This window comes from Doryrhamphus excisus, linkage group LG1, assembly GCF_037039965.1.
Source record: "Doryrhamphus excisus strain RoL-2023G ecotype Guam linkage group LG1, RoL_Dexc_Guam_v1.1, whole genome shotgun sequence".
Taxonomy (NCBI): domain Eukaryota; kingdom Metazoa; phylum Chordata; class Actinopteri; order Syngnathiformes; family Syngnathidae; genus Doryrhamphus; species Doryrhamphus excisus.
In genome coordinates this window covers 758118-772499 of record NC_136357.1, presented here as the reverse complement: position 1 = coordinate 772499, position 14382 = coordinate 758118, and the positions used below count along the sequence as shown (strand labels likewise).

At 41.3% G+C, this 14382-nt stretch overlaps 1 protein-coding gene across 1 annotated transcript; it reads left to right on the top strand.

Annotated features, from left to right (window-relative positions):
- The first annotated feature begins 3570 nt into the window (after window positions 1–3570).
- Window positions 3571–10890, top strand: LOC131131671 (uncharacterized). Its single transcript, XM_058076575.2, has 9 exons — window positions 3571–3736; window positions 4407–4493; window positions 4840–4913; window positions 5940–6069; window positions 7490–7689; window positions 8493–8771; window positions 8843–8998; window positions 9087–9287; window positions 9703–10890. Exons 1-9 carry the CDS (start codon window positions 3675–3677, stop codon window positions 9732–9734), a joined length of 1221 nt encoding a protein of 406 aa, XP_057932558.2. The 5' UTR covers window positions 3571–3674; the 3' UTR covers window positions 9735–10890.
- Window positions 10891–14382: the final 3492 nt, after the last annotated feature.

The following is a 14382-nucleotide window of genomic DNA, read 5'->3' as shown; positions in this document are numbered from 1 at the left end:
AAATGTACATGAGGTATATGTAGTAGATAAAAAAGTTGATATTTTATTGTTGTATCAATTACTCACTTTTTTTTTTTTTTGCTATTCATCGGTATCCTCGGAATGCAACTCCCGCAAAAAGCGGGGTTCCACTGTATTCCACTCACAGTTCCACTCACACTAATAATGCAATATATTTCCTTCTCCATTATTTCCTCCTGGCTTTGAATCTGTACGTACAATATGTCTTGTAATGTACATAATGCTCGATTCCTCCACATGTGAAGCCTACAAAAATGTTGACCTTCAACCCTCAGGAAGCCTTCATCTGTTGAGATTGAAAGTAAAGCTCTCACATGGTAGTATTTGTGCAAACGGCGACAACATGCTGGGATATTATTGTTATTTTAGAAGGTGTGCATGGAACGCATTCAAGCACAGACGGCACAAATCCTCTCCTGGCAACTCAGGGAGCAAACCACCATACACAGACCGACTCGTGCATCAATTAGATGAGGTCCTTCTGCAAGTCAGGGTCCAGTCTGATAACCTACACACAGTGCAGTTTTAGTTAAAGTACTTTTTTTTATATGGTACATGTATTTTTGTTGTTGTTTAGCTAGAATTGTGTTGTGAATTAGTTAGAATGGTGCAAAAGGTCATGTTTCCTTGGAATTGTCCTATATAATCAGGGATAAAAAATTAATAACTTTCATAAAGTCAAAATAAAAATACAGTGGATGCGCTAACATTTGCAGATTTTTTTTGGATGAAGATTAATTCACCTTAAATCGGTAATAATTTATAAAAGTGAGAATACAGGTAAAATGTACAAACTTAGTTTTTTTTTGGTCAAGTGGTTAAATTTCCCACTTTTTTGGCGGCCCATGAACACACCGTAGTTCCAGGAAAGGGAAACTAATATGCACGGTGTATATATTGGTGTGCGTGAGGCATACCGAAGAGAGAAGGGGCGGGTTCTGGAGCTGAATGCAATCCAATAATGATTACAACAGGCACTTTTATTGCAAATGTTGATCCAAAATCTGAGGAAAATGTCAACGGCAAGGTCGCGGGAGGGTTTTATAATTTTTATGACCCTATCAATTACTTTCAGATGTTTGCCATTCGCGGGTGGTCTAGGAAGGTGACCCCCCATGAATAGCGGGGGTTCTACTGTATACGGAAATGGGAGCTATAAGATACAAATGCACTTTAACTCAACGTTTGGGCCTAACTGCATCTTACGCAAATTTTGTACTGTAGGTTGACATTCAGGAAAATCCATCACAATATCTTTGCCACATTAATACTCTCCTATATCGTGTTGTACGCTTTTTGACAAGAAAATTTGAAAATATTTTGAAGTACTGAGAGAATACATGGACATTGTAGGGAACAGGGGCACAGTGAGAACACCCTTGTCGACACCCCATCTAAGTCCAACTCAAGTCCTGGTCCACCGCGTTCTTCTTAGTAATAATTACTTTCCCCAAAAGATAATCAAGTCAGTGATGGAATTACAGTAAGCCCTCGTTTATCACTGTTAATTGGTTCCGGACCCGACCACAAGTGGATTTTACATCATTAGAGCCCTGTCGACATGAAGTAGCACCCTGTCGTCACCTTTATACGCTATCCTTTGTTTACGTAGCATTTGTGGTTACAGGATTACTGACTGTTGCTGATAGTTAATGTTTTAAACAGAGTGGGGAAGAAAGACAAAGAAGCCTAAAACTTACCACTTCCACACAGAGTGAGAGGACAACGTTTTTTCACTCAAGCTCAGCCTTGGCGTGTCCGTCTCAAACATTCAAACATGTCAAATAATAAAATGGAGTTTTTCCCTGATGTGCCACAGATGCCATGCTCAAATCTGGAGTTCAATCAGTCACAAGTCAATCAATCATCCAATTGTGATCTCGCTGTATCCATAGCTTGAGTCCATGTCTTCTTAGGGACAAAGAACACTGCTGGTAATCACGTTAGACTGTTCCAGGCTGTGGAGACTTTATTGCTGCCTATTTTTCCTATTTCAATGTATGCCACAGCGGGTGCTTCCCTGTAACTGAGGCTGTAGGACTGACAGGAGAGATTGACAGGTGTGTTTTGACGGCTTTGTGAATGTAATTTTATTCCAACTCGAAACTTGAGGAGGCTGCATTGTGTGCGTCTTTGGAACCTTGTGTCCTATACTGTCCTGTTCTTCACAGACATTCTTGCTCTTGCTCTAACTTAGTAAAGACGGGTGAGGTGATGCATTAAGGGGTACTCAGTTGAAATATGGCCTCTCCAAAGGCCCTGTGTGCATTCAGTATTTCTTCTTGTGCTTCCTACGTTGACCTACACACTGCTAAGTAGCGATTTTCAGTGGTGACAGTCGACATTCATCACACACTATTGGGCGTTTTGGGGGTGGCAGCCCCCTACCCGCACCCCCAGTGATGATTCCTTTATTTTATGTGCAAACATAACAAGTCAGTACTTTTATTTAAGCTGTATTGCTTATGTCTTGATTGTGTTCTATTCAACTGTCACACACGTGTAGCATCATTGTAACACAACCAAACCACCTTGGAAATTGTGTAAGCAAATGCTGAGTATTTTTTATAGTAGCAGACACACGATGAATATGTTTCCTGTCACTCATATGTTGCACTTACAATGTGTACTTAGAAAAAGATTATTATATCCAAATACACGCAGGTTTTGTGAATCTTTCCCTTGCAGGTTGATGCTCCATTTTGTACGATATGAATATAAACTGTACAGTAAAGACATTTTAAAACAACAACTTTTAGAATGACATTATTTATTTTTACCATTTTGTAATTTAGACACTATACTGTGGCTTCAATATTGCCAGAATTACTGGAAGTGCCTATTGGTATGTATCATACATGAATATATTTGAAGATGATCATCACAAACTGATCTAAGTTGATGTAATGTGAATACATTCAATTATAAGACATAAGTTCTGTCCTGTCCCTGTGTTTGTCTTTTTCCAGATATCCGAATGATCATGATAGAATGCGCTGAATGCAAACGGCGCCCTGTTAACAGCACATACCATCCAATGTGTGAATAATCCTTTCAGAAGAATTGGGAAGTAAGAAGAATAATACAATATCTAATTGCTTAGCTGAGGTGAGAAAAATACAGTCATAAAAATAAAAAAATAAATACATAAATTGGCTTATTGCAGATAAATACCACTTTCTGAGGAGGTGGTGGGTAATATATCACAACACACTGTAGCAATTACAATTTCCGACCGTACTTAAATGCAGCAAATTGTACTTCAGCATGAAGAGTTACATATTGAGTGATAAGAATATCCAATTGTAATTTTGATTTTTGACAGCCCTAATAACAATATTGGAATTTAAAATTGTGTTAAAAAAAGACTTTTTGTCACACAGTGATTTAAAAAATACAATACTATTCTATAGTTTGGGGCCGTCATGTGACCAACAAATACTTGCAATACCATGACTGACCGCTCTCGCCAATCATCATAAAAGATGGCGCACTTCCTTACAAGGTTCCTCGCCCTACCCCCAATGAATGCAACCGTAGAAGAAGAATTGTCTCCGAGCTACGCCTCCGACTCGTTGTTGATAAAGTGTAAGAGTTAGTGTAATTATTGAGCCTTTGAGTTCGTTGTTTTTCGGTTGCGGTGCTCTGGTGAAATGTCTTCTTGGTCAAAATCAAGCAAAGCTGCTCGGCGGCCGCCGGTCAACCCCAACGGAAGGTGAGTTTGGTGTTTTTGCTTTAGCATTAGCATGCAAGGCTACTCAGTAGTCATAACACAAAGCAGGGTCTTTAGTGTGCGTCTACGTTGAGATTTCAATGTATTATTCGTCACGTCATATCAAGGGCCAAAGCTTTAACCTTACTGCAACCTTTACATTCAAAAAGGGAAAAGGCGTAAAGACCCCCCTGCATGCTACTGCGGTGCAAGTGTGCTGGTTTACTGGCCTGCCACTCTTATTGTGAAGGGCCACATCGGCTAAAGGATGCATTACGCCGATGTTGCCCGAATATGGAGCCGACCAGTGTCAGAACCGGTGCAAAATATGGTGGTTTCCGGCGAAACCGGGAGGTTTGGCAGCTATGCCAGGCAACCAAGTATCCGTATATCGTGGAAGAAGCACGGTTGCAAATTATATTAGCCTACGACATGGGAAATGGGCGGGGCCTGGCAACAGAATTAATCTATAAAACGTTAATCACTCGGCTCCACAGGGCTTGATCATAATTGCAGCGTATGTAGAAGAATTGGTCACAGCGACACCCAGTGGCGACAGGAAGTCTGGAAGTGTCAAAATGTTGTCATTGCACTGCAGGTGGTCTTATCTTATGGAAAATTTGGGGCGTTTAATGCCGCATTTTTTAACTTTGTGCTATTCCTTGTGTTGCAGCGCACAGCCGCTGCGATTATTCCGGAGAGGTGCGCCGTATCCCAGCAGGGAGGAGAGAACGGAGGATCTCAAGGATGCCCTGGACAGGTGTCGCATGTTCCTCACTAGTCTTTTATGGTTTACTATTTGTGCAAAATAATGGGATGAAATGATGATTTTTTTTCTTCAATCTGTTTCAAGCTGATTGTTTTCCTCTTTAACTCATTCAATACCAAAGATGCATTCATGCGCTTCATGTTTTTTTTGCACCAGAGGCCAAAAGAGGTGATGATGGAACTGCAGACTAAAAAAAAAGTCACAATTCAAGCAGTTTTAATGCATCATAATGTCATATTTAACACGACACAAAGATGTCCATACGCCCAAGCATGTCTGCATCTTTGTTCTTGTACGAGTCATTAAAGCCGCACTGGTTTCAACATCTCTCTTTCAGTTACAAAGAATTGGAGCAAAAGCAAAACTTCAGCGGGGGAGTGAAGTATGAGGCCTCAAAGCATCAAGCCAATGGTAAGCGTTCCCGTGGGGTCATAACTGAAGCACAAACACCGATTGCTGATTGAATTGTAATCTTGAAGTAATTATGAGTTTACTGCTTGCTCCAGTCCTCCTTGTCCAGCCTAATACGACACTTATCGATACAGAAGCTCAGAATGCTCCTGGAGAAAGTGTCCTTGAACCATAGAAAAAATATTTATGTTATTAATGTTGTTAACTGTTTATTTTGTCAACATGAGGATTGCACCGGGTGGAGGAGTGGAAGTACTGTATCTCGGGGTCTTCACAAGTGAGGGAGGGTTAGAGCGTGAAGTTGAAAGGTGGATTGTGGGGGGGGTGCAGCTTCTGCAGTAATGCAGTCGCTGTGCCGGACTGTCATGGTGAAGAGCGAGCGGAGCCAGGAGACTATTTACCGCTGTTCCCTCCCAGCCTCACCTACGGTCATGAGCTTTGGGTTGTGACCGAAAGAATGAGCTTGCAGATACAAGCTGGATGGAGTTCGGGGGGGGGGCTCACCCTAAGAGAGGGCGAGGAGCTCGGCTATCCGGGAGGGGCCCAGAATAAAGCCGCTGCTCCTTCACATTAAGAGGAGCCAGTTGAGGTGGCTCGGGCATCTAGTCTGGATCCCTCCTGGACACCTCGTTGGTGAGGTTGTTCTGAGCATGACCAGCCAGGAGGAGACCCCCGGGGCAGACCTACGACCTGCCCCCCCCCCCCTTTTTTTATAGCCACAGATTTGAAATGTGAAAGATAATGGTTGATTCTGTGTGTAAGTAACATACACGTGGTGACATCATAACCAGTCTGTGCTTTAATGATTGATGTGGATCACACAGACATTACCTGAATAACTACAGCAAAAACGAATGCAACATCACAGTCACTGTATTGCCAACAACACTGCATTACACTAAAAGGTTCAAAACTGAACCAAATGCATGATGTTATAATTTGATTAAAGTCCTGCTGTTATCTGGTGACAATGTTGTTTTCATCCATGTTGCCTTCACGTGCCTTGCTAAACATTGTATTTCTCAGCCACTCAAGCCAAGCCTGACACAGCTGTAGCCGACAGACGGAAAACCTTGTATCAGAAGTTCTACAGACAAGTGCAAGAGGATCGAAAGCCGCCTGATTGCGTGGTCATCTCTGTTACCAACCAATGCCTGTGAGTAGCCAGCGTTCTAACGGGCTGGCCCAAGTTCAGACAGAAGTCCGACACTTGAGTTCTATTCTTGTCTATTGCATTGGCGTTTGAAATGGTCTTCTTATAGAGGCACAGGAGTACATTTTAATCCTGTTTTCCATTCATTACCTTGAGTTGTTCTTGGTTAAGTGTGATTTTATAACAAACGCCATTAGACTTTTAATCCCCGCCCCAAAAGCTTTGCCTAAAAACACATTTAATTCAGAAAATAAATACATAAATGCCCTTATAAATAAATAATATTTATAATTAAATATTATTTTATTAAATATATTTGTTTAAATTTATTTAATATTTAAAATAAATAAATGTCCTTCCACTTACTGAAACCTTTATACTTTTTTTACATTCAGTGGATAAAGTGGAGGGCGAGAACTTTTGAGGGAGGGTGGAGCTCCTATTTTTACAACATTAGTTCTTGTCTGGTTTTGTTTTGATTATTATTCATGTATTTATTAACAATGTCCCAATACAACTTGTTCCACTTGGGATACAGTACATACTACATGGCACTCTGGAATATTCTTATTTTGGAGTGTGGAATATTAGAAAAGCACAAATCATACATACTTTTAATACTTATTTTGCAGAGTACTAATACGCATTATGCACACATAATAGATACTACATACTGCAACTGAAATGCGATGTAGTGTTATGGGTAAGGCATAAAACAACTGTAGTCGTGACACTGCACAATATGACATGCAAAGACATTCTGCAAGGTATGACATTTTTTGGGACATTGCATATGCACACATTAGGGTTTGATTTTGTCTTTTTGCAATCTAACAATAGTAATAGTAATTCTACCTCAGTTGCAATCACCGTCTGCTCGGTGGTCATGCTAAACCCTGCAACAGAAATCACATGCATTCTTCTAAACCCTCTCCCAATTCACCAGTAAGGCTACATGTTTGCAAATGTTTACGTTAAGTTCTTCCCGCAAATGCTGAATGTCGCTTTGCAATAGCGTGGTCAATAGTTGCAGCATTAGACAAATCTCACAATTTCAAAATCAAATTGTTCTACTCACAGCTCAACCCACAAAAGTGCAGCACAATTCACAATTGCATTGAAATTCATTTCAACAGCCCCCAGAAAAGCTACTTTGACCCCCTTACCCCAGCGTGGGTTTGCACCAACACATTTTGAACAGTACAGCTGCTCCCCACAATCCCGCTTTCATCATTGGCGACACCACAAAATGTCAGATTTTTGGTAAAACTTTATTTTATTAGAGGGGAAAATCCACCTTTGTGTGCTTATCTTTATCATTAAGGTTGATTGACATGCTCATTCTTATCCATTTGATTTATTCCAGTTGAGTCAACAAGCGTAGAGGTGTTGAGTTAACAAAATGTTTCTCTTCCTCTCAAAGGAATTACCCCAAATCGCTAAGCCAGTGCTTGCAGGAGCGTGGCCTATCAGTGGAAATGCTCTACCTTCAGGCGGAGTCGGGCCTGACCCAAGCCCTACAGGATGTCCAAAGTGTTGGCTCCCCGTTATGTATTCTGGTGGAGCAGACAAACGTAGCTCTGTCCTCCTGCACTGTTATCATTTTCTCAGAGTCCCTCAAGAGTAAGTCATTACTAGCCACCATTACTTTTAAAAACAGGCAAACCACCTCCAATGATAAACCCCCAACACAAACTCTGCCGTGCGCTTCAATGAAATCTTGGGCAAATTTTCACTCATACTAAATAAAACACTTGGCATTCATTAAACCTTTCCACTCTAGACGTAGTGCATCCACAACACGTCAACATCTGACCCAAACCAAGCACACAACCAGGAAGCAAAACATTGATATCGGACATTCTCGCCTCAATATTCATGCTGTGCAGCCTTCATCATCACTTGAATCATTTCCTGGCTAAAATAATACACTTCTTATCAAAGTTTACATTATGAAATAAATAACCTAATTTTTGACACTTCACCTGCAGTTTTATTCTTATAAATACTAGTTAGATTACAAGTCAGGCACATGTATTTCAAATCATGGCACACTTATATATTTAACCTCATAAATAAGCATATCCATACTTGCACACAATAAACCAAATCCCTAAAATATAAAACATCTAACTTTACAGCGCATACGGTATTCCACACTGGTCCGTAAACCTTCAAGACAAATCTAATAAGTGCACATCACAACCCGCCCTCATCGCCGACAGCCGAAAAAGCCACTGATCACTAATCCATGACCCACCAGTGTCCTTTCTGTCTCAGGTCACAGAGTCCAACACGTAGTCCAACTCCCAAGCAGTAGCTTCAAATACTACGCAGTAACTTTGTTCAAATCTAGCTTTGTTTCACCCCATCTTACTTCAGCCCACCCTGACACGTCACAGCTGACCCTCCATTTTCACCCGCAGTCCACCGCAACATGCCCAAAGACCAGGCCTTGGACTTTGTTGTGGCAGAGCACAGGCGTGGACTTGCTACAGAAAGCCCAGAAAGGGATCCCGCAGATGTCGCCGCGCAGGCGTCGCAGCTGCTGGGAGATTTTCTGGATCGGGAAAAGATTGAGCGGCACGTTGTCCCGTCTGAAGTCCGTCAGTTCCTCCAGCTTTTAACCGATGGCGTGCATCTTTACCCCGAGGAGCTGGACGCCATCTCACAGTATGTCCAGGCCCGTCAGGAACACGTAGAAGGTGCGACGCTGAAGCTCCTTGGATTCGTAACATCGCCGCTTCCATTCACTGTCTCTGCTTGATTTTAACAGCATCCGACAACAGCAAAGAAGAGAAGGACAAAGTGTTACCTTCAGTGCTTGGCAAGCCGCCTCCTCTGCTCCCGACACCACCTGGACCACCACAGATTCAGTCTCCGTGTGAAGCAGGGCGGCCGCCCCCACCGATGCCGCTCTTACCTTCACCAGGTTATTCGCAGCTTCCTGTTTTTACTCGCCACAGCATCTTCTTCTTCTAAAATCTTTATTTTTACGTCTTTACCTTTTTTTTTTTTAGGTTCCTACCCCAAAACCAAGCCTCCCCCGCTGCTGTCCTTGCCTCCATCTTTGCACAACCCGTACGGCGGCCCCGGTTTGCATCGTGGCCCCCTTATACCTTACCCTCCCCAACGTCACCCGAGCCACAGAGTCTCCTACGGGAATAGAGGAGCTCCGCCCTCCCTCAAAAGTTCTCGCCCTCCACTTTTATCCACTCCAGGTGGGTGTGTGGCACATACAGGAGCATCTCAAGTCATTATCCTGCAAAAGTCAATTCAGGAGTTCAATTCAGACTCGGAGACCAATTAAGACTCTGAAGGGTGACAAGCAGTGGGTTACAATATTTAACTTTTTCACAATTTTTCAGCTTTTTGTGAGATACTGAATTTTCGGCTTTTATGGATTTTAAGTTATAATCATCACAATTATTGAGGAGAAAGAGTTCTTTCATATTTTGAATTGACCAACTTGAATATATAATCTTGCATATGGACATATTCTAATTGTTGAGATGCACTTGTATGGTGGTCGTTAGCTTTGGTATCATGAAATGTTTTTTTGTTTTTATGAAAGTGGGGAAACAATAAGGCCATTTTTATTATTATTTATTTACTCTGATGTTTTCCCTCTTGCAGTTGCTCCTCGTCTGAGTGGCCCCCGTCACTAAAGGACAAGACAGCAGTATTTCCAGTGTTCTACTTGTTACTCCACAGGGTTCAAATGCATGGAAGGTGACCTTTTTTATTGTTCTTAGAAAAATACATACATGACTGAAAGGTTTCACTTTACAGTGAGACCCTATTATTCATTCACTCTAGTCCCACTGGCGCCAATACGTTCCATCTCTAACCCCACGTCGTGGCTAAAATATACACAGTAGTGTGAAAAAGGTGTTTACCTCGTCCTGATTTCTGATTTTTTTATTTTTGTTTGTCACACTTCAATGTTTCACATCATCAAACACATTTAAATATGACTCAATGAGAACACAACTGAACACAAAAGGAAACTTTTTGTTATTGGAAAAATAAATCCAAAGCTATAAAATAGCCCCAAACTATCACACTACCACCACCATATTTTACTTTTGACATGATGTTCATTGTCTGAAATGCAGCGTTATTTTTACGCCAGATGTAATGGGACACGCCTTCCAAAAGGTTTCATTGCTGTTCTGTTTTGCTCTTTGTGTGTAATGACTCTCACTGTGGTTGGCTGGAGTCCCAAAGATTTAGAAATAACTTTTTCCAGACTGATGGATCTCAGAAATCAGGAAGGGGGCAAACTTCTTTTTCCACACCACTGTATTTTTTTTGCAACATGTAAAAAAAATAATTAAAAAAAATCCATTATTCCAGGTTGTCTTATTACATGACGTTTAATATTTCACAAAAAACAAATATCGGTCCTTTTGTCACACTTTGTTCAGTATTCCATTGTTTTGTATAATTTAAATAGCTTCATGTACATGGATGTATTTATTTGTCATCACTGGGACCATTTAGTTTTTTCATATCAGATTTAGGTGGAAAGTTTAGCCAGAAAGTGTAAATGAATAAATATCTCATACATTGATGTTCTTTGCAGTATGTCCGATTTTTTTAAACGAAGCATATGCAGTATCTTTGCAGTACGTTGTCCACTCTTTCAGTAAATACATGCAGTATCTTTGCAGTACATCGTCCACTCTTTCAGTAAACATGCAGTATCTTTGCAGTATGTCGTCCAATCTTTAAGTAAGAATATGCAGTATGTTTTCTCTGTTTTGAAAAAACCCGATGTGTTTCCTTCCCAAGTAACATCAATAAAAATATGCTTATGTTGAAGGCAACATTTGCATGATTTACTCCGAGACATGGAATGATGGGAATAGGTGTGTGTTGACAAAACAAGCAGTGAGCAATGTATCGTCGTTACACACCTGAACCGCTAGATGCCGCCACACCTGCACTTACGCTATAAACAAGGGCTCAATAGAGTTTGAGTATTTATGTGGAATTAAGATTAAAATTGTGTAAAAAAGTTAATTAGGAATATGATGGTATTACAGTAAATGTGTTTTATTTAATTAAGGCTGTCAAAATCACTTGTTAATGGCGGCAACTAATTTATTTCATTAATTACATTAAAATTGTTAGCACGTGCACATTATGGCAGTGGTGTGCTATATTTTATTTAAAAAAAAAACAGCCATACATGGTGTGTATGATATTTCATGTAATCTTTGAATGGCTGCCCCAAACCACCAACCATTGGTGGATTGACCACCGGTAGTTTTCCCAATTGGTCGACCAAAATTGGACACACTAAGCTAAATGGAACTTTAACCTTCCGGGCACTAGGACCACGACGCAAACGGCCTCTCTTGATGAAGCCCTCCCTTAAGACCGCCCACGAACTCATTGAGTGACTGCTTATTTTGTAGCTGTCTTGTGATTGGCCGTCTCCGCTGTCAGTCATGAGCTGGCGGCGGTGTTTTGCTAGCTGGCGAGGACAAGTCGTGTCATCCTCATCTCAGTCTGTAAGTTAATATGTCTTCCTGGCCTGGGGCACGTTAACTAGCGTCTGTACACATTTGAGAACCGTCTGATTCATCAATGAGCTGCTTTTATTAAAAACTGTAATAGAATGATGCCACATTGTACATTCCCAAGCTTACAAGACACACGTTGCATAGATGAGTATTGTTGTCCATACTTAAGTCAACCACATAAAGTTATGATTGAATGCAGACACATTTTTGAAATGTAATTCATTAAATTCAACAAAACTAGTGATAATTATTGACTTCCTGCCCATGTCTCCTGTTGCTGATCACAGTGAGTCACTGGGTGTTACTGTTCAGTCAAATGAAGAACTGTATTAATGCTACATCAAGCTCCTGCTGTGTGTGTGTGTGTGTGTGTGTGTGTGCAAAAGCATCTCTAGCAAGTCACAGCCATACAGCAGACACCTCCTCAGCGACACATACATTAGGGTGTTAATTGTTGTGATGACACCTTGGATATCAAGGCTCTAATGATGGACATGTTTGACTGTTGGGGTGTAGAGTTTGATACTCACTTGATTTGATGCAAAGGAGATCTCTAACCCTGAAAAAACTGTATACGTCCAACTGTATACTGGTTCCAGACCCCACTGTAACAAATGAATTTCCGCAAAGTATGATTCCTTATTTATAAAATGGCATATTTTCATAGTTGGAGCTTAAAAAAACAGTTTATCACCTTCTAAACACAGATTTTAACATTATTAGAGCCCTCTAGACATGACATAACACCCCTATAATCACATTTACATGTGCATTAACCTCATAGTAGATATAATACGAGAAAATATGGCATTCAAGACATAAGACCTGTGCTTATGGGTGTTGCTGTAAATGTTCCCCGGGCAAGCTGAGTAACAAGCGGACAGGAAGTGATGTTGAGTTTAAAATCTGCGTGGTTAACGGCCACAACAGTAGCCCGCATCTGGGGTTATTGTGCTTGTGTGAGATACTTGAACCCTGGAATAAACACCTATTGTTCTGGCCATCAAGTCTGGTGCTTGTGTGTCTCACCAAACATTACGGTAGCGGTAGCATTACTGCTTAGAAATGCTTAATTCAGGCAAAAAAAAAAAGTTCAAGCGTGTTGCCTGTTTTAGTATGTCGCGCAGACTGCTGTGAAAAGGTACACAATAAAATACTGCATCTGTACTGTACTGTAGTGTATCCACGTGTACTGACTGGAAATTCACACAACTTGTGTGCAGCGAGCCTCGTGTTGCCAGCAAAGCGTAGCAGACAAGTGATGCAACATGCAGGCTCTTTGATAGGCTGCCTACCTGACAGGACACCTCACTAAGTTCTTGGCAGGCTGGTTTGTTGGCTGGTTAGATGTCAGACCGACCGCCATGTTGTGTGCAGGCAGCTGGTTAGCTTCTTTCCTGGATGAAGGGCTGGCTTGGTGCCGACTTGGCAGCACACAGCTGTATCCACAGGTTGGGGGGGCTGATCCAAATCGGAATAGTTACCGATACCAAGGGTAGTATCAGTATGGTCAGGGTTACTAAATATATTCACTTGAGGTACGCAGAACGACAACGGAACACAACAGATGCTATCACTTCAAGCTGACAAAGTGTCTGTCATGTGAGTGAATGGGAAAAAAAGCTCAGTCAGTGTTGACGTTAGTGTCTCTCAAGTGATGTGCAGATACATTTCTTCCCACAAATTATTGCATATTTTGAAATATTTAATTGGCTGGTCAACCTACACTGTTCAAATGCATTGCATTTGTATGCCTGCACGCCCCACCTGTGGCCTGTGGAGGGCAGCAGAGAGTCAGTTCCACGGTTGTCACCTGTTATGAATGATTAGCGACTGAGGGCGAATCTCACACCCTCGTTACACAATTATCATATTGAACTTTTTACATTAGGATATATCAATGCTTTAAATTATGAGATGGAAACAACTTTTATGCAACTATAATATGCTGTGTTTTCGGTATTTTCTTTTTGTTTAAACACATTGATATGAAAAAAGTTTGTTCCTTTCCTGATTAATTTTTTTTGCATGTTTGTCACATTTAAATGTTTCAGATCATGAAACAAATGTAAATATTAGTCAATGACAACTGAACACAAAATGCACTTTTAAAATGAAACCTGCATGGCCCTGTCTGAAAAGGTGATTCAATCACCCCCTCCCCCGGCTGACCCCCCCGGACAAAAAGAAAGTAATTGAGATCTATCAATCAGGAAAAAGCTTAAAAAGGGTCTCCAGCGAACCACAACTCCTTCCCAAGAGTGGCCGACCAACAAAAATGACCCCAAGAGCGCAACCACGACTCATCCAAGAGGTCACAAAAGACCCCACAACAACATCCAAAGGGGAAAATACTCTGTGGTCTGACCAAACAAAAGTTGAAAGTGTGCATTTCAGACAAAGAACACAACAGCAACAGTAAAATACGGTGGTGGTAGTGTGATGGTCTGGGGTTGTTCTGCTGCTTCAGGACCTGGAAGACTTGCTGTGATGAATGGAAGCATGAATTCTGCTGAAGGAGAATGTCCGGCCATATGTTGGTGACTTCAAGCTGAAACCGACTTGGGTTGTGCAGCACAACAATGATCCAAACCACACCAGCAAGCCCACCTCTGATTGGTTGACGACGTTAAGGTCTTGACCTGAATCCTATTGAGATGCTGTGGCGTGACCTTAAAACGGCCTCATGCTGGAAAAGCCTCCAATGTGGCTGAATGACAACAATTCTGCAAAGATGAGTGGACCAGAATAGACCCATTGCAAGTTATCACCGATGCTTGAT